Source organism: Tachysurus vachellii, chromosome 8, assembly GCF_030014155.1.
Source record: "Tachysurus vachellii isolate PV-2020 chromosome 8, HZAU_Pvac_v1, whole genome shotgun sequence".
NCBI lineage: Eukaryota > Metazoa > Chordata > Actinopteri > Siluriformes > Bagridae > Tachysurus > Tachysurus vachellii.
In genome coordinates, this window is record NC_083467.1 from 7063969 (window position 1) to 7086366 (window position 22398).

General features: G+C 39.0%; 3 protein-coding genes across 3 annotated transcripts in view; all 3 read left to right on the forward strand.

Annotated features, from left to right (window-relative positions):
• Positions 1-611: 611 nt before the first annotated feature.
• otc (ornithine transcarbamylase) lies at positions 612-4244 on the forward strand. The gene is made up of 10 exons (XM_060877251.1): positions 612-751; positions 863-1001; positions 1138-1219; positions 1423-1510; positions 1635-1788; positions 1867-1989; positions 2117-2170; positions 2482-2631; positions 3523-3660; positions 3740-4244. The coding sequence occupies exons 1-10, from the start codon at positions 681-683 to the stop codon at positions 3797-3799; spliced, it is 1059 nt and encodes a 352-aa protein (XP_060733234.1). The 5' UTR covers positions 612-680; the 3' UTR covers positions 3800-4244.
• A 5680-nt stretch (positions 4245-9924) lies between these two features.
• mid1ip1a (MID1 interacting protein 1a) lies at positions 9925-10996 on the forward strand. Its single transcript, XM_060877252.1, has one exon. The coding sequence runs from the start codon at positions 10044-10046 to the stop codon at positions 10458-10460; it is 417 nt and encodes a 138-aa protein (XP_060733235.1). The 5' UTR covers positions 9925-10043; the 3' UTR covers positions 10461-10996.
• A 2138-nt stretch (positions 10997-13134) lies between these two features.
• The window catches only part of si:dkey-100n23.5, a 9370-nt gene continuing 106 nt past the window's right edge, over positions 13135-22398 (forward strand). The window contains exons 1-13 of the mRNA XM_060875991.1: positions 13135-13325; positions 15383-15435; positions 15528-15582; positions 16476-16532; positions 16901-16961; positions 17114-17201; positions 17286-17375; positions 19155-19193; positions 21092-21170; positions 21499-21546; positions 21863-21945; positions 22028-22169; positions 22249-22398. The exon at positions 22249-22398 is cut by the window's right edge and continues 106 nt beyond it. Of these exons, the coding sequence (XP_060731974.1) occupies positions 13230-13325; positions 15383-15435; positions 15528-15582; positions 16476-16532; positions 16901-16961; positions 17114-17201; positions 17286-17375; positions 19155-19193; positions 21092-21170; positions 21499-21546; positions 21863-21945; positions 22028-22169; positions 22249-22398 (1041 nt within the window). The 5' untranslated portion in view covers positions 13135-13229. The remainder of the gene's footprint in view (positions 13326-15382; positions 15436-15527; positions 15583-16475; positions 16533-16900; positions 16962-17113; positions 17202-17285; positions 17376-19154; positions 19194-21091; positions 21171-21498; positions 21547-21862; positions 21946-22027; positions 22170-22248) is intronic.

Genomic DNA, 22398 nt, shown 5'->3' on the forward strand with positions numbered 1-22398 from the left:
CCAGAAGGTTTCATTTTAATGCCAAGAAAGCTGATTTGTAGTCAAAATTGGAACTGATCGACATTATTACTGTCAGTTGTGGCTCAAGTGATTAATGCTGTAGGTTGTTTAATTAAAGGTCAGGATTTAAGCCCCAGCACAACCAAGCTGCCACTGTTGGGCCCCTGAGCAAGGCCCTTAACCCTCTGTACTTCAGAAGCGCTGCATCATATGGATATGCGGAGAAATATATTCCACTGTGCTGTAATGTATGTGTGCCAATAATAAAGGCTTTACTGACTTTACTTCTTCTTCTTCTTCTTCTTCTTCTTCTTCTTCTTCTTCTTCTTCTAACCAGTAGTCGAATAATATCTCTGCATGTGTGAACATAGCTTAAACTTAATTCGAATTATACTCATTGTTTCAATATGTCATTTAATTCAAGTGTCTAGACAAACAGAATAATAAGTAACCTCTACCTCTTTTCTTACATGAAAAATCACAAGCCATTGGGAAGTTCTACACGGGTGCAGTTAAACAGTTAAATGTCAACCACATGTACATGTGGGCTGGGTTTACACGCCCATTCTGGGCGTGTCTTACATGTAGAATCAGCCCTCGGCTGATGAAAGCGCACGAGGGTTTGAGTTGAAAGTTTCAGCTTTGTTCTATTTGGTGCTATAAAACAAATCCCCAAGACAATGCTTGCTCTAAGGTATACATTTATGCACAGTTTTAAAACACTCCAGTCTAAACAGGCAAGGAATTTTAGGTAAGCGTTTATAAAATGTGTGTTTATATAAAGTGAGGATATCTGGTAGATTGTTGTTAGTGTGTAGACAGTATAGCTGGAAATTATATCTACTGTGTTTTATGACACTAGATTGGGGAGAACATGCTTAGGATCTGTGGAGCTGAAAGGGTGCAGTTTTCTGACGCTTAAAGACTTCAACCCAGATGAGATCAGACACATCCTGAGGGTGTCTGCTGACCTGAAGCATCGGATCAAGCATGAAGGACAGGTATAAATATATCCAAGAGTGACTGCAAAATTTCACATGCATTTTTCATGATCATTTAGTACGTTTGGTGTTCTTAGCCCAGACAAATATGAAATGGCTTTGAGGATGATGTTTGTCTGTTTTTGTTTATTTTTAGTATCTTCCAATCCTTCAAGGCAAATCTATTGCCATGATATTTGAGAAGAGAAGCACAAGGACCCGCATGTCCACTGAAACAGGTGCGAAAGAGAAAATGTGTGTGTATGAAAGTTAGTAAAGTGTGTATGAGTTTCAGGCAAGAGAAATGTGGGTGAGGATCAAGCAACATGGTCAATGAGCACACTGAATACTAATGAATAGTGAATGAATGTAAGCAAAGGACAAAAATGCCACGTAGACAGCATGTGTGTGTGTGTGTGTGTGTGTGTGTGTGTGTGTCCAGGGTTTGCTCTGTTGGGTGGACACCCATGTTTCCTCACCCCTCAGGATATTCACCTGGGTGTAAATGAGAGCACAAAAGACACAGCCAGGTTAAACTCAAATTTATGTACATATTAATATTGCTGACATGTACATACACATCCTCAGATTAAACTGGTGCATATTTCATCTTTATGCACACTAGTAAAAATCAGCCTTGCATGTGTGTTGCAGAGTGCTCTCGAGCATGACTGATATTGTGTTAGCCCGAGTGTACAGTCACTCAACTTTGCAGCAGTTGGATAAGGAAGCATCAGTACCGATCATCAACGGCCTCTCTGATCTTTACCATCCTATACAGATACTAGCTGATCTACTCACACTGCAGGTACACACACGCACAAACTCACACAGATGTTCAGCCGGCATTGATGGTCTCCTTATCATTTGCTCTGTTTTGTTGTAGGAACATTATGGGTCCTTGAAGGGCCTGACAGTGTCATGGATAGGTGATGGTAACAATGTCCTCCATTCCTTCATGATGTCATTGGCCAAATTGGGTGTCAATCTGAGAATAGCCACCCCAAAGGTTTGACCCAACTCAATTTCTGAATATCCATGACTATCCAAATGTTTTTTTTTTTTTTTATGTATGCGCTAAATCATGTAGCAGAAAGTAATTAAAGCATTTATCCAGTGTTTGCTCTCATTCGCAGGGTTATGAGCCAGATGATAACGTCACTAAGGAGGCACTGCGTCTTTCTAAACAGGTGATGGAAGTGCTTGGGTTAACTAAATTTTTTTATTGCACTGACACAAAATTTCACATTTACAAATCCCTGTTTCTGGTAAACAGAATGCATACAATTAAACAAATCCTACCCCAAGGAGCCATTCTTACTTTACTGTTTAATCAAAGAAATGATGAATTCTGACTCTAAACTCTCACAGCTAAAACTGTAGCTACTTAACTGGGTAATCTGGAAATATTCGGGAGGTGGGAATCATCCTCTGGTTATAACAAGTCATGATCATGGATTTGGGAATAATGCGTGTCAATATATCTGTGTGCATTCTGTAGTTTGGGACAGAGTTGCACTTTTTTACAGAGCCAATAGAGGCAGCTCGGGGCAGCAATGTGCTGGTGACAGACACATGGATTAGCATGGGCCAGGAAGATGAAAAGAAAAAGAGGCTAAATGACTTCCATGGCTACCAGATCACCATGCAGGTAAATGAGTCCTTATAAGCTCTTTCGACCTTATAATTTTCGACCACTTATCCGAAGTTCCCGGGTCACGGGGAGCCTGTGCCTATCTCAGGTGTCATCGGGCATCAAGGCAGGATACACCCTGGACGGAGTGCCAACCCATCACAGGGCACACACACTCATTCGCTCACGCAATCACACACTACGGGCAATTTTCCAGAGATGCCAATCAACCTACCATGCATGTCTTTGGACCGGGGGAGGAAACCAGAGTACCCGGAGGAAACCCCCGAGGCACGGGGAGAACATGCAAACTCCACACACACAAGGCGGAGGCGGGAATCGAACCCCCAACCCTGGAGGTGTGAGGCAAACGTGCTAACCACTGAGCCACCGTGCCCCCCCTTATAAGCTCTTTTGCATATTATAATTTCTCCAAATAAGTTCCTTAGTTGCACAGACCACCACTAGGCATTTTGGAGAGAATGTACAGTATGTGTATCTTTCACATCCTGTTCTTTCACCTTGAGTGAATTGGATTTTGTGCCAAGCAAAGTTTACTAACATGTTCTGACTCCTTCTTTTGTCAAACAAGCAGAAATGTGTGTTTTTCATGTGTCTTCCATATTACTTTAGCAATTATTGATGCTATGGCTAAACTGCAGATGATGGCACCTCTGCAGTTTGTGCAATTCTTGAACTGTCAGCTTTCGGTTGTTTTTATTACCCTCCATCTCACACTGTATGCTCATGAATAAACCTCCAGGCAAAATACACATTTTTTTATTATTATTTATTATTCTTCATTAGTTGCCCTTTCTGAAACATCTAATTTTATTCATCAGGAAAAAACATTAGGAGTTGGAATTACAAACTGATTGAGTCTATTCTGCAATCTGATCTGATTCTCAGACAGGAAGTGTTGCAGCGCCAGATTGGACTTTCTTGCACTGTCTACCACGAAAGTCAGAAGAAGTGGACGATGAGGTTTTCTACTCACCACGCTCACTGGTGTTTCCTGAAGCTGAAAACCGCAAATGGACCATTATGGTATTATGTGTGAATTTGGACATAAGCACATATAAATATGTTTATTGTATTCATGCATAATTCTTTTCGTTCTCTATAGGGGTTGATTGTATGTATCCTGACTGACTACAGTCCTCAGATCCCCAAACTGAAACTGTAATGTTTCACAACTGAACTCCAGAGCATGTAACACACAAGTCTTTCAATAAATCAATCTTCCTTCATTAGTTTATCTTGAGTAGTCACCTTATCCTGTTCAAGGTCATCGTCCGAGCAGAAGGCTATCCCACAAATACTAGGTACAAGCCAATAATACACCTGGGATAGGAGCCCACTCCATTGCAAAGCATATGAAAAACACGCTTATTCACATCTCACAGGCAATAAAGAGTAGCCATGTCTCTTTCACTTCAATGTTTAGACAATTTCATCAGTTTGTTTAACATTACTTACTAGATTTATGGATTTAGAGTTGAAAGAACAGCTCCACTGTGTGGCAGGTTAAACCTGGAAAGCTGCTTGTGGATTAATTCACGCGGTAACCTACAGGGGGCAAAATCAGCATGTGTAAAAACTGGGCAAATTAAATTATATCACATTTGCTTCTTTTTTGTATTTGTGTTACTTTTTACACTCCATTTTCATTTTAGTGTTTAAAGATATATATTCTTGACAAAGGGTTTATGGTAAAATGTTTGTGTTTAAATTATGAATATTTATTTAGTAATAAGTGATTCATTATTTTTGCATTAAGAGACCCTTGCAGCTCTTGCTTAGTATATTAATAGTATAATCAGGCCCGGCTCTAGCAATAATGGTGGGTACCATATATAATTTGACCAAGGCCCTTCTCATAACCTTTTGCCCCAGTGTCCTCTTCAAGATAGTGATGAGATGGTGGCAGAATTAAGATTGGAATATTTTATTCCTCATGATCTCTGTGTGAAAAGGTTTAGTTTTGTAGGACCTGGTATAACAAGGAGCACTCAGCAGGAACCTTTATACGGAATGCTGCAAAGTCAACATAAGGCAAAAACTCTGGGTGCAACTACAAGGTCACTCAGGAGTGATCTGGCCACCAATACACACAACACGAGTTATCCCCAAGTGTGGGTTTCTCTTGACTCGTTTCAGCATTCTGCATATGCTCATAAGGGGAGTTCATATAGGACACCGGCGCAATAGTGAAATACCCCCAGCAGGCTCTTTGGGAAAGTTCCGCCCATGGACTTGTGAGACATGTCAACTACAGCCAAATGCATCTGGCAAGGGCGGACAGGGACTTTCTTCTTTCTAACAGTCTCTGCAGTAAGTCTAGTACTGTAGGAACTATGCAGTGCACCAGATACAAATGATTTTAATGTGTCCTCTAGAGTGCTATCAGTCCTCAACCTGCACTTCACTTAACACTTAGTCAAACCCAGGTATGGTTCAGATAACCTGGCAGAGTGCCAAACCTAAGCCGCCATTTGGGACAACAGATCTTGACAGCTCAGGGATAAGTCTGCAAATTGGTCTCATAAAAATCAAAATAAATGATATAACATCAGCAGAACGGTCTAACTGTGCACTGCCAAAGTTATCCCAGATCTGGGACACCACTTCTGGATATCACGCTCCCAGGCTTATGTGCTCTGTTGACACATTTGAGCTCCATAAGCCACTTTTGTCTTTGTATAAACATACTGCATACCAGCAAGTGAGAGAAGCATCTGTGGTAACTTTTTAATGGAATGATGAGGGAACATAAGAACCTATCTTCCAAATATGGACCGATTATTTTGACTCTGGCCATGTGACTGCAATAAACTTTTTGTAAAATTCCATTGATGATAAAGTACTGTATTAATTATTTCACTGGCCAAATTGGGTGTCAATTTGAGTATATACACCCAAAAGGTTTGCCCCTAACTCAACTTCTGAGTGTTTATGACTATACAAATATATGTTTCTGTGCACTAACCTTCCAGCAGAATGTAATTAAAGCACTTATTTAGCATATGCTCTGTCTTACTCACTCGTGCTAATGTCACTCAGGAAGCATGGTGTCTCTCTGTAAACAGGAATGACAGGACAGCACTGATATGTAACAGAATGCAAACTGAATTCTTGTAAATCCTTTAAAAAAAGGATTTTATCTTTTAACCACAATGGCCAGCAAGAATGGCCAGGATACCTCCATGTGCATGTGTTTACAACAAGTTCAATTGCAAATATTTTATCACATGCAACTTTTATGTCTGGCTGAAGTTTCGGTATACATGTATACACACACACACACACACACACACACACACACACACACACACACACACACACACACACACACACACACACACACACACACACACACACACACACACACACACACTCACTCACTCACAGACACAGGCAAGAATGTATCCTGGGGAATCTTACCAACCCTGGAGGCAGTACAGGATTCCAAGAAGAACAGCTCCTTACCTATAGTAACTAGTATTCTTTAGTCATAGAAGAGCTATAGTTTGTATTATTACTTTTATTATATTATTTTACTAGTATCAGTTGACTAGCTAACATAAAATAAAATGACCTAATTTTATAATGATCTATTTGCAAGCTTCGTATAGTCTATATTCTATATAATAGCATTTTGGGCTCAAAATATTTATGCATATATATATATATATATATATATATATATATATATATATATATATATATATATATATATATATATATATTATTTTTTTTGAGCTTTGCCTCAGTTCGCAAGTAGTCAACACAATGGATTATTGGTTGGAATTGGAAAGCTTCTCACAAGTGGAGGTAAAAAAAAATGTTTACATAACATAATCAAGCTACAATGTCCTACACTGTGTGGGGTGTTGCATGCCAAAAAGTTGATCAATGTAGGACTGGTTTAGACAGGTCATTGTCTCACTTTCTCCATACTAACCTGATAATTAAACATAAGAGATCATGAATTTGAATTCTGATCTCATCGGAATGTGTGACTGGATGTTTGGCAGGAATCATTTGTTCCCTTGACATTAACAACAAAAGGCAGTCAGTTCTATACCCAAAATATATCTAGTACATCTTGTCCTAACAGCGGGAGTTGGGAGGTACTGATGTGACAGCTTTACACCCCATTACCCCAAACCTATCAACGCCCATTAGGGTTGGTCAGGCAAGATGGTTTCCACAAAACTCCTTATTGAGACACAATGACTTAACAATGTCCTACTGTGATAGCCCTTAAAAAACACTGAAGGCTGCATATTTATTGTGTTTTACATCCTGGGTCAGAAAAACCTATCACTCAACAAATGTTTGATTGTCATGAAAAGTGTTTGAAATTGGACACCATGCAGGATTTTTTGCATGCAAGTGCCACAGATAAAGGGACATAAAAACAGATATCTGCTATTTTTTAAATGAGGAAGGCAGGACATTTTTTTTCTTTAAGTATTTTTTTTAAACTGATGGTGGCAGCTACATGAAACCATGAAGTCTATGATCATTCACCTACAGCAGAATCTTCCATATATGTGTGGAAGTATCTTCCATATATATTCTTCTTGTATAAGACAGACTAACTCTGTTCTGTTATCTGATTGGATATCAGACTGAAACTGCAGCTACACCAGTCTGGATATTTTGCAGTCATCATGCGCACTTTCATTTTGACATTTCATCATGTTCTCCAGTCTATTTTCCTTTATTGTGTATGCACATTTTTAATCCTTCCCTTTGTTGACATTGACATAGAAACTTAGAATTCAGTTCAGTGAGAAATAATAATTTTAGTTTTAGTCAGTTACTTCCAGTGCTACTGAATAATTCTCAGAATTCCTCTCTTAATTCCTGCTCAGTTCAGTGCTTTTAGAAAAAATAATGCTTTAGTGAAATGTAATTAACATTTTCAATTTTAAATGTTGAGGATGATAATTTTGTTACTATATTGCAATTGTTGTAATATAAATTGTTTTAAATTCTTAAATGATGAATATAAGATATTACAAGATTTCAAGATTTTTACAATATAAACAAGGCAATAAGCTAAAATTATTTGTCTGTTGTTCACCATTTTCCACCATTAGTAGTAATCAAGCGATTGTGAATTAATTGGTTGAACATAAATAAAGCAGCTGTGTTTTTGGACTTCAACAGGATAGGATCAACAGGAATTTCAGAGAGTATTGTGGGACAAGCCATTAATCTTTAAAAATATCAGTAGTTTGATGAGAAATGTTATAAAGCTATATTAATTTCCCATTAATTACATGTAGTCTTACTAAGGCAAGGCTTTCAAAGTATTTTAACAACCTAGAGCTCCAGATAAACCGAGAAAATGGGCCGACACATGGACAAAATTATACAATGCCAGCTTGCGAATGAGCATGTGCATGGATTGGGGTTATTCCGTGTCTTGTGCCCGGTGTTTCTAGGACAGGTTCTGGATCCATCACAAGCCTGAATTGAAGAATGTAAAGATAAATTAATAAATGAACACCAGCTTGTAATTTTCCACAGCCAGATACATTTAAATTATGGAGTTACTACAAGCTATGTGTGTGACATATGTCTGTTGGTTTAATGAAGTGTTGGTTTAATGTCTGTTCAGTAAAGATGCTCACCTGTAATATAATGTTGTATTACAGAAAGTGATAGATAGACAGACAGACAGACAGACAGACAGACAGACAGACCAGACAGACAGACAGACAGACAGTTTCAATTCAGTTATTTTAAATTTATTTTGGTGACTGATTTATATAAACTAATAAATAAATATGGATCATCATATACTTTACATTCCAGATAAACTCATGAATGCATTAAATATTGCAAAAAATATTGCATATTAATAGAGCCATGCAAGTAAAAATAAGTTGTATTGAATTTATAGGAATACATAAATCTGAGTGCTCTGGTCCTGACTGTTGGTTGTGCTTTGTGAAACTACTGAATACAGGTGTGTGTCTGTGTGTGTGTGTGTGTGTGTGTGTGTGTGTGTGTGTGTGTGTGTGTGTGTGTGTGTGTGTGTGTGTGTGTGTGTGTTGGAAGGTTGGGAGGGTCTCGTGAATTTGCATCCCTGCTTTGACCTTGACAAAAGGTTTGTTCAACATGATCTACAGATATTAGCTACACTTCTGTGTGAAAGGAAGCGAGCAAGAGAGAACTATCGGAAGGGAGTGGTACAGAAAGAGCCATAAATGGCTAAAGTAGTGGAGCAGGTTTTTGCCCAATGAGACATTCTCATAATGCCAGAAGCATCTCAATTGAGACACAGTTTCATTGTGTGTTTAATGTCTGTTTTGACTGAAACCCCTATAACTAGTGAATATATCAATCATCACTGTTTACATTTAAAGCAGCCTCTGCCATTGTGTGTGTGTGTGTGTTGAGGGTAGTTGATTCTTACTCAAAGTACTCAAAAAATTCTATCAAAACTTTACAGATCAAATCAGAGGCATACGCACACACAATGTTGCATATCAACAACAGAACCACAAAAGCATGAGTTCAAAACTTTATTCAAATGAACATATTTGTTCACCACATGTTGAAAAATGATATTTGCTATGGGTAATTCTTTGCAATGAAGTGGCATAAAATAACTAAATGAGAAAGTGAAAATTTAATTTACGAACATTAATTTAATGTGTTACACAATTAAAAGTCTAAGCATTGGATTACATTATACTTTAGCTAAGGCTCTCTAGCTATGCAAAAATGATTATGTCAACTGTAATGCAAATTAAACCTTTAAACTTTAATTTAAAAAAGTACCCTTTCATTATGTATCAGCTGAAAGGGAGCAGTAGTCGTGAGTTTACTCCAGTTCACAAATACTTGCATGTGATTGGAGAAGAAAGTATTATGTCCCGCCCTTTACTCAAGACCAAAGTTTTTGATAGGTTTCATAAATCACACCACAGGTCAGTGTATTAATATTCATAATTTTTTTCTTGTCCTCGTTGTTACAGTTCATTAATTATATAATAACATATCATTTTAAGTCATACAATCAATTAACTTGTTAAAAAAAAAAAAAAAACCACAATAAAGCTCCTAGATAATTAACATCAGCCTAGAATATAATAGTATGTTGTTGGATAGAAAGTCAAAGTCACTGTATGTCATATATAAATGGTTAAGGAGCCATCTGAAGTGATTAGAAAAAAGTATTTCACAAGGAGTTATAGTTTCATCAATCCGGTTATTCTCTCGGTGTAATCCGGATTAACCGGTTTGTGAGGCCACGCCCAGTCCTCACTATAAAAGCTTCAGGTGGAGATCAGGTCAAGATAGAAATCCAACCTCAAAGAAGATAGACTGTGAGCCTATGTAGGCTGTTTTGGTTCTTTATTTATATATTTATTTGAGTTTTGCTTTACCTAAAGAGAATTTTAAAAATGATGCGTATGACTGAGCTTCAGAGCCAGAAGAATTCTCTGTTCACGGCTATGAACCGCTTTATCGGCGCCGTGAACAACATGGACGAGACGGTGATGGTGCCGAGTCCGCTGCGTGACGTGCCGCATGCGTGCACCGGTGAGGCTGGAGATTACCTGCGAGCCGCAGAGGCTGACATGTACACCTACTACACCCAGCTAAAAACCATTCGCAATGAGATCGAGTGGGGAGCCGTGCTGCGAAGCGAGGAACCGCAAAGACCTGTGGAGAAAGCAGCCGAGCCTGCAGAGTTGGAGAGTCTGCTGCGATTCCATCTGAAGGGGCTGTACGGTGTACTGTCCAAACTCACCAGCCACGCCAACGAGCTCACCGACCGCTACAAGCAAGAGATCGGCATAGCTGGATGGGGACAATGAGACAGAAAGACTGGCGAAGGCTCAAACCCTCATGCCGGGGTACTGAAAGTATTTCCTTTTGGGACTAAAGTCATGTTCGGTGTTGACCAATGCTGATGTCAAGTGTCAAGCCACCTACCTGTTTGCACATATCTTAACTCCTCAAATGATACTATACTAAATTGTATACCTGAGATACACTGTATTTGGGAACCGTGTTATATTGTTATGCACAGAGAGAGTGGGCAGAGGACTACTCTGGTCTTGTGATGCAATCTCTCTCTTGCATCAACCCTTCAACTCTACAGAAAGTTTATGTATTTACAGTTGAATGTATTTATTTTTATTGTGTAACCTATTCATAGGTAGTTTCACTGAAAGGAAAATGATTTGAAACTACCTGCAAGTCAATGAATTGGAATGCTCGGAAAAGTACAAGTTATGAAGAGCTCCTTGAGATGTTTGTTTTTTGTTTTTTTTGTCATTTGTCCAAAACATTTATTTTATATTTGACATTATTTTATAGCAAAATAAAGCTTATATGTTTAATACATTTATTCCTGCTTGTTTGTGTGATCTTTAATTCTCATTGACGGATAGATGGAGGTCTGGAAGAAGTATATAATATTTACGTTGAATAAGGAAATAACTTACACGAAGTACAGGATGCTTGGATAACAACACCGATGTTTGTGGTTCTTTTAGAAATATTTTACATAATGACTTCCTGTAGTAAATCAGCCATTTTGAATTGAGATACATTATTTGTGTTTCAGGACACAAAAATTGCCTGTTTAGGTGACAATGACAACAATATATTGATGTGTATATAAAAATATTTTTAGATTGATCGGATTATATTAATAAATTATGCAAGCAAGTCATCACGAGGCAGGACAATCAAAGCAATCAAATATATAAAGATGCTGCTGTACAACTAGGAATTACAGAATGATCTGGTACAAAATATTCTAAAATACCGAAAAGTTAAAGGTTGGGTTGGTTATTCTCTTACAGTTTACAGTATTATAGTCATTTAAATAAACATCCACATACTGACTTGACAAATGCAGAACATTTTTTTAACATTTGGAACATTTTCTGATAAAAACCATACAAAATAGTTATTTTTACTTCTTTTTTTTTTAAAAGGATCAAAGATAGATTAACGTGTATTTTAAATTAAGTACATGTATGTTTTGCTCATTTTCAGGAGAAAAACTAATGTTAAAATGTTGAAAAAAACTAAGAAAGAACAAAATAACCACAGTTCATAAATCTTATGGGCTTAATAGTGTAACAAAATATGAAGCATAAATACAAATAAATAAATGTATACTGCTTTAAATCAGTGCTGGTCAGATGACAGAAGAGCGTAAACTTTTACAATGTAAAGCTGAAATGTTTTTTATTACATTATGGACGAACCATGAGGTTGGCTTTGTCTAATTATTTTTTGCATTTCTGTTCTGTTCTTGTTAAACGAATAGATTAACATGAATGACCCAATAGGAATAACAAAGGGAACAATTGGATTGTTTAGGCTGCTTAAGCCCAGTGTTTAGTAGCCTAGTGAGAGTTTTTATTGGTACTTGGATGAAACTAATTATTATTCAGTCTTAAGGTATTCTCTAAAGAAAGTGAGTGAGTGAGAGAGAGAGAGAGAGAGAGAGAGAGAGAGAGAGAGAGAGAGAGAGTACCATTTCCCTTAGTTAGCTGGTACTGAAACTCACAAACAGCTAAAGATCAGACCAAATTTGAATAAACCAAATTTGAATAAACAAACAACAAAAGTTAGTAAAAATGCATTTGTGGACCACTTGGAAAGCAAAAGCAAAACAAAAGGGAACTAGAATTTTATCATGCTTTAGACAGAAAGTACCTGGCAGAATACCAATATTCACTGTCAAAGATGCAAAACACATCATTACAAAATACAGGTTCAATGCTTTGCTATAGATAAAGGAAGACAAGCCAACGTGGAATGTGTTGTGACTGTAACGTGTTCTTCACTGTCTTACCTTTCATAACACAAGAGGAAAATGCTTTCGGAAACAAACTACCAGTTACTACGCTGACTACATTTCACTGTGCAAGTGAACACAATAAAACATATTATAACATAACAGTCCTGGTGTCCACTCAGCAGAGAGCTATACTGAATCAGAATCAGAATCAGAATCAGGTTTATTCTCCAAGTGTCTTCAGACACAAGGAATTTGTTGTGGTTTTTAAGGTGCTCTTGGTACATACATACATACATACATACACACACATACATACATACATACATACATACATACATACATACATACATACTCACATACATACATACATACATACATACATACATACATACATACATACATACACACACATACATACATACATACTCACATACATACACACATACATACATACATACATACATACATACATACATACATACATACTCACATACATACCATACATACCATACATACATACATACATACATACATACATACATACATACACACACATAAATACGTACACACACACACACACACACACACACACACACACACACACACACACACACACACACACACACACATACATACATATATAAATATCTGGCATGAGAACGCCCTAGAATTAATGCGCCCTAGAATTAAAGCGTTTGGTGCAGTTTGTCCCTCTCCGCACACCGTAGTAACTCAGCAATGTGGCTTGTTGCGAGCTCACATGATGTAAATAAATGAAGACAGCAACATATCGCTAAACGGCTAACTGTTAGACTAAATAAGTATGGAAAATGTGGAAAACGGCCCTTCAGCCGAGACAGACAAGAACAGTAGTTCTCGATGTAGTTTTTTCACTGCAGATCCGAGTGATTATCGATGTGTGAGTAACTGACACAGGCCTGTGTGTGGGTTTGGGGTGGATGGAGGGGTGGATGGAGGGGTGGATGGACATCCAGATTCAGTGAGCTAAAACATTAACAACTAACAGACAGTGAATGTACAGAAAGTGTTTAAGGTGAAGGTTAGAGATGACTCACTCATATGTATATGTACTTTAGATATAGATGTACTGTATGTCCCTATTATGGGATGTGATTATCACTATAAATTAAAGACTTTTCATAAGCAAGTACACAAACAGTAGACAATAACACACTGATTACATTTGTCTATATACTTCTGTTGTGTGTTGCAGTTGGAATGAATTGAAAGGTAGCGTAAACTTTTATGACGCTAGTTTAGCCTTATGAATGAGTTGAGCCAAATGAGTTGGCTCACTAAGGAGCCGGAAGTGTCATCTGTCTCTCTCTCTCTCTCTCTCTCTCTCTCTCTCTCTCTGTCTCTCTCTGTGTGTCTGTCTGTCTGTCTCTCTCTCTCTCTCTCTCTCTCTCTCTGTGTATTTCTCTCTCTCTCTCTCTCTCTCTCTCTCTCTCTCTCTCTCTCTCTCTCTCTCTGTGTATTTCTCTCTCTCTCTCTCTCTCTCTCTCTCTCTCTCTCTCTCTCTCTGTGTATTTCTCTCTCTCTCTCTCTCTCTCTCTCTCTCTCTCTCTCTCTCTCTCTGTGTATCTCTCTCTCTCTCTCTCTCTCTCTCTCTCTCTCTCTCTCTGTCTCTCTCTGTGTGTCTCTCTGTCTGCTCTGTCTGTCTGTTTCTCTCTCTCTCTCTCTCTCTCTCTCTCTCTCTCTCTCTCTGTGTGTGTATTTCTCTCTCTCTCTCTCTCTCTCTCTCTCTCTCTCTCTCTCTCTCTCTGCTCTGTCTGTCTGTTTGTCTCTCTCTCTCTCTCTCTGTCTCTCTCTGTGTCTCTGTGTGTCTCTGTGTGTGTCTCTCTCTCTCTCTCTCTCTCTCTCTCTCTCTCTCTCTCTCTCTCTCTCTCTCTCTCTCTCTCTACTTGTCCTCAGTTTCACTTAGGGTTAAACTTTTATTTCGTAACTAAGGGGTTTACATTTCCAAAATGACAGTATATTGTAAATCATCCGTGGAAAATTATGTTGCTAATGCTTATTTATTTATTTATTTATTTATTTAAGAGTAGCCCTTTTAGACTGACAAATTCATCAAGACAGACACTGACAGAATTAGACCTGTTTTACAATTAAAGTTTAAGACATTTACATTTACAGCATTTCAGTTTATACACCTAAGCAATTGAGGGTTAAGGGCCTTTCTCAGGGGCCCTGCAGTGGCAACTTGGAACCACCTTAACCACTGCGCTACCAGATCCCACCTTTGATTGAAGCATTCAGGACCTTTAATCATGTTGCGTTCAAATGTTTTATTAAAACGACATAAACAATCAGCAAATCATTGATTAGTTCTATGGTCATGTTCTTAAAATGAAATAATCACTGATGCCACTATTTCTGTTTGGTTTAGAATAAAATCTTGTTGTGTAGAAAAGTTTGCTCCGAACAAGTGAGAATGGAATCCTGAAAATCAACACCAGCTCTAACTCTAGTTATGATTAGATGATATCTGAGGTATCAGAATGTACGAAACATGTGTACAGAATAGTTGCCCTGTAAAGCTGAAGCCTCTCCCCAGCGAGAGCTGTCAGTGAACTTGTCTTTCAACATTTTTACTGATTAAGTGGCCTTAATGTTGGAGGGAGGGAAGGAAGGGAGTGAGAGAGGGAGGAATGAATGAAATAATATAACGTCACCTCTTCGGTGTTTACTTCTGTGTTTATCATCTAAATATGGAAATGGTAGAGATGACGATTTGTGGAGTTCTTGTGTTAAATGTTGTTGAGCCTGAGTACAATACGATCTAAGAAGTGGACAATTCAATTTAACTTGACCAGAATCTTGTGATCATAGTTACAGTAATTACAATTGAATTGAAAGTCCTTCCCATGCTTTTGATGTGGTGTAGTAGATTTGTTTTTACACACATTGGTATGAAACGTGTATTTTATTCTTTTTTTTTTTTCCCCCTCACAGGATGTGATTCTTGCAGTAAAAAGATCCACTGGTGCATTTTCTCTGGTTGCATGGTAGCTAGCATATTTAAATCTCCTTATATGTTTGTCTTGAGTGCTGTGGTTCTTTTTACTGTCTGAGCTAATATCCTTCCTTCTCTTCACAGCCTTTTCATGTTATTTGTGATATGGCTTCTGCGACGATACAACTCATTGGGTCAGGTAGTGTGTGTATCATTAGTGTGTGTGTGTGTGTGTGTGTGTATATATATATATATCTTATAAGCACAGAGGGGGGCACGGTGGCTTAGTGGTTAGCACGTTCGCCTCACACCTCCAGGGTCGGAGTTCGATTACCGCCTCCACCTTGTGTGTGTGGAGTTTGCATGTTCTCCCCGTGCCACGGGGGTTTTCTCCGGGTACTCCGGTTTCCTCCCCCGGTCCAAAGACATACATGGTAGGTTGATTGGCATCTCTGAAAAATTGTCCGTAGTGTATGATTGCGTGAGTGAATGAGTGTGTGTGTGTGCCCTGCGATGGGTTGGCACTCCGTCCAGGGTGTATCCTGCCTTGATGCCCGATGACACCTGAGATAGGCTCAGGCTCCCCGTGACCCGAGGTAGTTCGGATAAGCGGTAGAAGATGAATGAATGAATGAATGAATGAATGAATGAATAAGCACAGAGGTCGAGCCTCCTGGTGGTCCATCGGCAGTATCCTGTGCTCTCATTGCCGTGACCCAGGTTCAATTCCCAGGCAGGGACCTAACCCAGGAACTGAAGACCTAACTCTCAGAATGCTGAACTGAAGACCTAACTCTCAGTGCTGGGCCCAAGCCCAGATAAAATGAAAGTGTTGTGTCAGGAAGGCAATCCGGCATAATATCCTGCACCAAATTAAATATGTGGACCATGTGATTCGGTGTGAAGTCACCAAGAAAGAGCAGCCAAAAGAATAACATAAGCAAAGAAGGCATTATAAATATTTTAGTAAAGTTGTATATAATGTTTCATAGGCCAAGTTGAGCAAAGTGTTCTTTTTGAGTGAGCAATATGAAAGAAAACATTTTAGATCGTATCTTTTCCTGTCACTGTTCTGGTCTTTTCTCTTTCCAGAAAATGATAGCCAGTCTAACCATAGCAGCATTCTTTGACAGTGTTGCATATGTCATGGTGAGTTGCTCAGGTTAATTAAATGGTAAAAGCATCTATATGTATGTGAGTGTGTCTCATTTCAGTTTCCCTCGTTTCCCTCCTCCTTTCTGCTGATTAGTTCTTTAGTGATATAACTGTACAAAATCAAATTGTTCCTTGAAGCAGTTAATAGGTATAATTAGAATGCAGGAAGTTCATAGCAAATTTCTAACTCATAAATTAACAAACAAAGAAATCCATGTAATCTTTCATACTTCTTTCACTAAATTATATTCTATGTTAATTAACCTGGTGTTTTTGTTGTTTTTTTTTTTGCTTTTTTTTTTTCTTTTCAGTCTACAATCTAAATTTTATGTTAAATATTCCTGATCTCTCTCTGTGTACAGGGAGAGTCTCATCCCGAGGGCTCTCTGTGTGATTTCCAAGCTTGGTGGTTAACATATTTTGGTGAGTTTGTCTAAATGTTCAGGAACGATCCTTTTTGTCGTTGTTAACCTTTTAGTGATCAGAGCTCTGTATGTTGTGTATTTGTGTTTGATGCATACATGACTGCTGTGCTATGGGTGTATATATTGTTGTGTTATGATTGTGTGTTGCAGACTGGAGTGCTCTTGCCTGGGTTTGTCTCATTACTCTGAATCTTTACCTGAACCTGGTCAGGGAGTACAGAACTGAACATTATGAGATGTAAGGAACATTTGCACAGGATTACACCTCATTACATTCACATTTTTTAGACTTACATTGCATTGACTTAATGTTGTCTTTCAGACCGTACCATATTGTAGCATGGGGGATCCCTCTTGTTATGTCCATTCTCCCCTTGATGAAAGGATACTATGGTCCAGCTGGAGCCTGGTGGTGAGTTACTAATGTTGGAGGCGGATGTAGTGTATTTTTTGTGCTTATCTTAACTCACATATGGCCTCAGCTGCAATTGTATATGTGACAACATGGGTGAGATTAGGACACCAAAGGGTGATGTTTATTAGATTTCATTTTAAATTGTTTATTGGTCAATAAAGACGAAATTCAAATCATAAAACACAATTAATTAAGAGTCCTAACGACTGGTGGAAGTAGAAGCTCCATCATGCCATGTGCCACCTGCTGAGCCTCGCAGCCTGGGGACCCACTGCCAAGAGATCTCAGTGGCCTGATTGTGTAAGGTTTGACACAGCAAAACGGATGCATCTTATAGGGAGTCTGACACTTGCATTGATCCTTTGAGAAAGGTTTAGTAACAATATCAGCCATACTGGTGAGACATTTGGAGTAGCTTTAAGTAGCACCATAAGCCATACCGGGAGGCTGAATAGTTTGAGCAGCAGCATCAGCGACACTGGAAGACCTGAGGACGTGTTGAAATAGTACTATAAGCTCATGGTAATTGACCAAGCTTTCTCCAAGTGAGAGATTTGAATCCACAGTAAGCTGTTGAGCTGGGCTATACAATTGGTGGCCCGACGGCTGAAACTGGCCCTGAAGCTAATTTGTTCCAGCCCCTCACGCAGCCTAAAGTGAAAAAGACATCGCTACAATAAATGTATTTCTGTCGAACAACGGATGTTATAAAGTGACGCATGTCTGTTCCGTTCAGCAAGAGCCGCAGTCGCAGCACATAGCAGAGTCACGTGACGTTAGGCGATTGGCACGAGCAGCCTCTCGTGTGAGACGCGATGACAGACAGGACAATGACAGATGAAAACCTTTGTTCGTTATTCTCACATGAACGGGAATTAAAACGAATAATCACACATCCCTCACAGCCTGCACCTGCACCACTGTATGTGTAATTGCACTGACAACACACACACCAGATTTCACTGCTCTTGCGAAATCTAAAAAATGTCATTTCTCTCATTAGAATGCAGCCAAAATGTTTGGCAAGTATTGAGATGGCTGTTGCTATTTAAATATGAAAATAACTTTGTCTCAGTTAAATGACTTTAATTCTAAATGAGTGTGATATAGATAGGTCTCATTTGAATGTAGAAAAAAGTCTACTTGGGCATCTTACAATGCACTGATGTTGTTTTGCAAAAATGAACATGTCTGAATGTAGAAAAAGCTTCATTGGGTGTCTTATGGTGCAAAAATACATGTATCATCACTCATATTGCAAGCCAGATCTCTCCGACCCTTCACAAAAATGACTCTCCCGTGTTCATCTCTCAGCAATAGAATGAACTGTTTACCAGACAGCTCCAGACAAATCCAGAACGATGGGAACTGAGGTCACTTAATATTCGGTGTACCGGAGGTTTGATTACATTGACCCCAAGGAATGAGAGATAACAGTGTCACAGTAAACACAAGAGTCAGATTATTTTAGGGAATCAGGTTTTCGTCTAGTTTCTTTTTTTTTTTATACCATGCAGGGCTCAGATTTTGTAATGATGTTCGAGAGACTTTTGTGCCCTTGAACAACAGCTTGAACTCTTTACTGTTCAAAGCCGTGCGTGCACATTTTTTCTAAACGTTTTCTTATGGCTTTATAGAGTATATAAGCTTACAATCTCCGCTGTAACGTTCTCCAGCCATCTTCATTCTGTTTCCCAGATTTGATCTTTTTACATTCTGTTTTCAGATTTTCGTTTCGTCAACACGTCTCTGTTCATCTGTTTCTCTTTGATTTAGCTGGATCACAGATGACCATGTGGCCTGGAGATTTGGCATGTAAGTGACACCTACATTTGATTTGGGATTTTAATGAGACTATTGATGAGTGATTGTGAATTTGTCTGTCTTCTGTTCTTTCTGCTAATTTGAATGAGGCATGTAGCTGAGTCGGTCGCAATGTTAGGAATTTTCTCTCTCTCTCTCTCTCTCTCTCTCTCTCTCTCTCTCTCTCTCTCTCTCTCTCTCTCTCTCTCTCTTTTTTTCCCTTTTGGGGAAAGGTTGTCAAAAACAAATCTGTCATCAGCATTTCTCACTGCATGCCAATGGTATTCTCAGGCACAGGAGACACTTTTCTCTACTAGCTTAGCTAGTTTTTTTAAGCCAGACATCTGGTTGTGACAAGAGGGGTTGCTTATTTTCCTCAACAGTATGGCCTGTTTTAACAAGGACATTTGACTGAGATTTGCAAAAGCCCAACCACACTCCTTTGTTTTTCCATGACATAAAGGTATGTAAAAATGGTGCTATAATAAAAACGGACCCACCGCTATAGCTTTCCTATTGTTATAGTTTGTATAGCTTAGTCTCTCAACCCAGACTTAACAGGATAGCATGAATCATGTTTATTTTTATTTTTTTTTTAAATCCATTGATAGTTTTTGCTTAAACGTTTGTATCCCCATCATAACTGCATAAACACAGAGTACTGTACTGATGTGTGGCCAGATAACGTCAGCTGAAGGTATGCAGCTCGATAAACCATTGCTTAGCCACAAGTCAACACTGTCTGGTTTCATTAAAATGCAGTTGTGGTGTCAGTTGCAGCGGTTTAAAGAAGCTGTTGGGGAAGACAGCAAAAAATTCAAGCAATTATAATTCATGAGATGGGGGGGCATGGTGGCTTAGTGGTTAGCACGTTCGCCTCACACCTCCAGGGTCGGGGTTCGATTCCCGCCTCCACCTTGTGTGTGTGGAGTTTGCATGTTCTCCCCGTGCCTCGGGGGTTTCCTCCGGGTACTCCGGTTTCCTCCCCCGGTCCAAAGACATGCATGGTAGGTTGATTGGCATCTCTGGAAAATTGTCCCTAGTGTGTGATTGCGTGAGTGAATGAGAGTGAGTGTGTGTGCCCTGTGATGGGTTGGCACTCCGTCCAGGGTGTATCCTGCCTTGATGCCCGATGACGCCTGAGATAGGCACAGGCTCCCCGTGACCCGAGGTAGTTCGGATAAGCGGTAGAATGAATGAATAATTCATGAGATGATTGTAATCATTCTGGTCTATATGATATTACAGAGAATTTACAAGAGTAATATACTTAATATAATAAGTATGTATGTAATATACTTCAGAGCCCTATTCTGAACTCTGAAGGCATTAACTGTTACTCCTGGCAGATTATAATTGTAATTAAGATGACGAGCTGATCCGGAATCCAGAGCAGGAAGTTGTTCACGTTTTACTCGAAAGGTCACTTAGAAAAGGTCAAAAGAAATTTTGTGTTTAATTCCTGCTCACCAGCCCGCTCTCCACTATCATCTGATTACTCCTGATTAGAAGGGTGAAGAATATTCTGTGCTTCCTTTTGAGATACATAAGTTTTTGTACAGCTGTTTATGCTGTATCACAGGGCAACATAACACAGGAAAGCGCTATCTGCCCTCGTCCGCATTCATGAGCTCACAGACACCCATATTTGGTGTTCCTATGACTGACAGGAGACAAACAGAGCATGTCATCCTTCCTGCCCAGAAAGCCAGCTTGTTTTGTTGCTTCTAGATGTTTTCTGAGCTGGTACCAGGATTCCAGTTTTGTGTATAATTTTAAAATGAGTATGTGCACTTTGGTATGTCTGAGTTTTTTTTTTTTTTAGGCTGTAGTTATAGAGTGTTCGTAATCAGTTCTGTTAGTTGATGGTTGTTTCGAATATCTTTTCATCCTTTTTCTTTTCTATGCAGATGGTACATCCCGCTCTTCACCCTCATCTTCCTTATGATTTGCTGTTATACACGAATCATTTGTGTGACCAATAAGAGGGTGAGTTTGTCAAAATTGGTACAATCTCTGTTGCTCCTTCTAAGTATTTTGAGGTGTTGCAATGCTATAAAATACAAGCAAGCCACGGTTGTCAAACCTGCACAAACCTCACTGGGTCATTTGTCTTCTTGTCACTCTGATGCCCAAGGGCAGGGCTGAACCTCCAATGGGCAGCATACCAGATACTAGAACGTTCTTCTTAATCATGATTTACACACACACAAACACACACACAGTCATTATCAATTAGACAAATATATTGGATTTTATATATTGGATTTTTGTCATTTTAGAAACTCAAATAAATAATTTAATATTTTGCTCATAGATGCAGTCCTGGTTTGGCACCTTTAACCCAGAGAGGGAGAGGAGGAAGGTGAGTCTGTGATCTAAGTCTAAAATAATAACCTGGTTTTATTATTGTTAATATAACGCCATGGTTTTTTTTTTTCCTCATGAGTTATTTCTGTGGTTGTAACAACAGCGACTGACTCTACGTCCACGCTAGCAAGCATACCTATGTATGTCTGTAGCATTTTCTTCTATAGGTTCTATATTTTGGTTATTAAAACTCCTCACATGCACCAACTGTAGTGCTTGCAACACATCCAGAAGAGATAAACAACAAGTGACATGAGTTGCTGCTTGGTCATGTGAACGTTAAGTCAGTCTCTGCCTCTCTCTTGTTTTAGATGTCTCTAGTTGAGGAAATCCGAAATCTGAAATGGTATCCCTCAGTATATCTGTTGGTCTCAATTTTCCCACTTTTAAATCGGTAAGCATGCATTGACACTTGTATTGACAACAGAGGATATGATAGATATTGCATTGTTAATGGATGTCTTGCGTGCCCGTAGGATTCATAATGCTTTGTATCCTGAGGAACCTGTGTTCTCCCTCACACTCCTGCATGTGCTCAGTGCTCCACTGCACGGCCTGGCAAATGCGTTTGTTTTTAGCAAGGACACCTGGAGTCAGCTCAGCAATACGGGAATAAAAGTAAGAAAAAAACACAAACACACACTCGAGTACACTGATGCTTGTTCTTGTGAAGTTTAATTGTGTATAATTGTTCCAGCTGGCCCTTCAGTCTCGACTGTGTGACAGCACCAGAATCGGCGAGTATCACCCAGCCAATGTGAGATACACAGTTGCGCTCGAGTCAGAGTCCGATGATGATGATAACAACGTCCTCTTCTACAGCCCTGACATGAGCTTGAAGGACAGA

Bases quoted from the DNA above. Each gene is read 5' to 3' on its own strand.
- otc (XM_060877251.1), top strand. From the start codon at position 681: ATGCTTGCTCTAAGGTATACATTTATGCACAGTTTTAAAACACTCCAG. The intron at 1,511-1,634 runs GTTAAACTCAAA...TGTGTGTTGCAG, and splicing joins AGCACAAAAGACACAGCCAG to AGTGCTCTCGAGCATGACTG. The intron at 3,661-3,739 runs GTATTATGTGTG...CGTTCTCTATAG, and splicing joins ACCGCAAATGGACCATTATG to GGGTTGATTGTATGTATCCT.
- mid1ip1a (XM_060877252.1), top strand. From the start codon at position 10,044: ATGATGCGTATGACTGAGCTTCAGAGCCAGAAGAATTCTCTGTTCACG.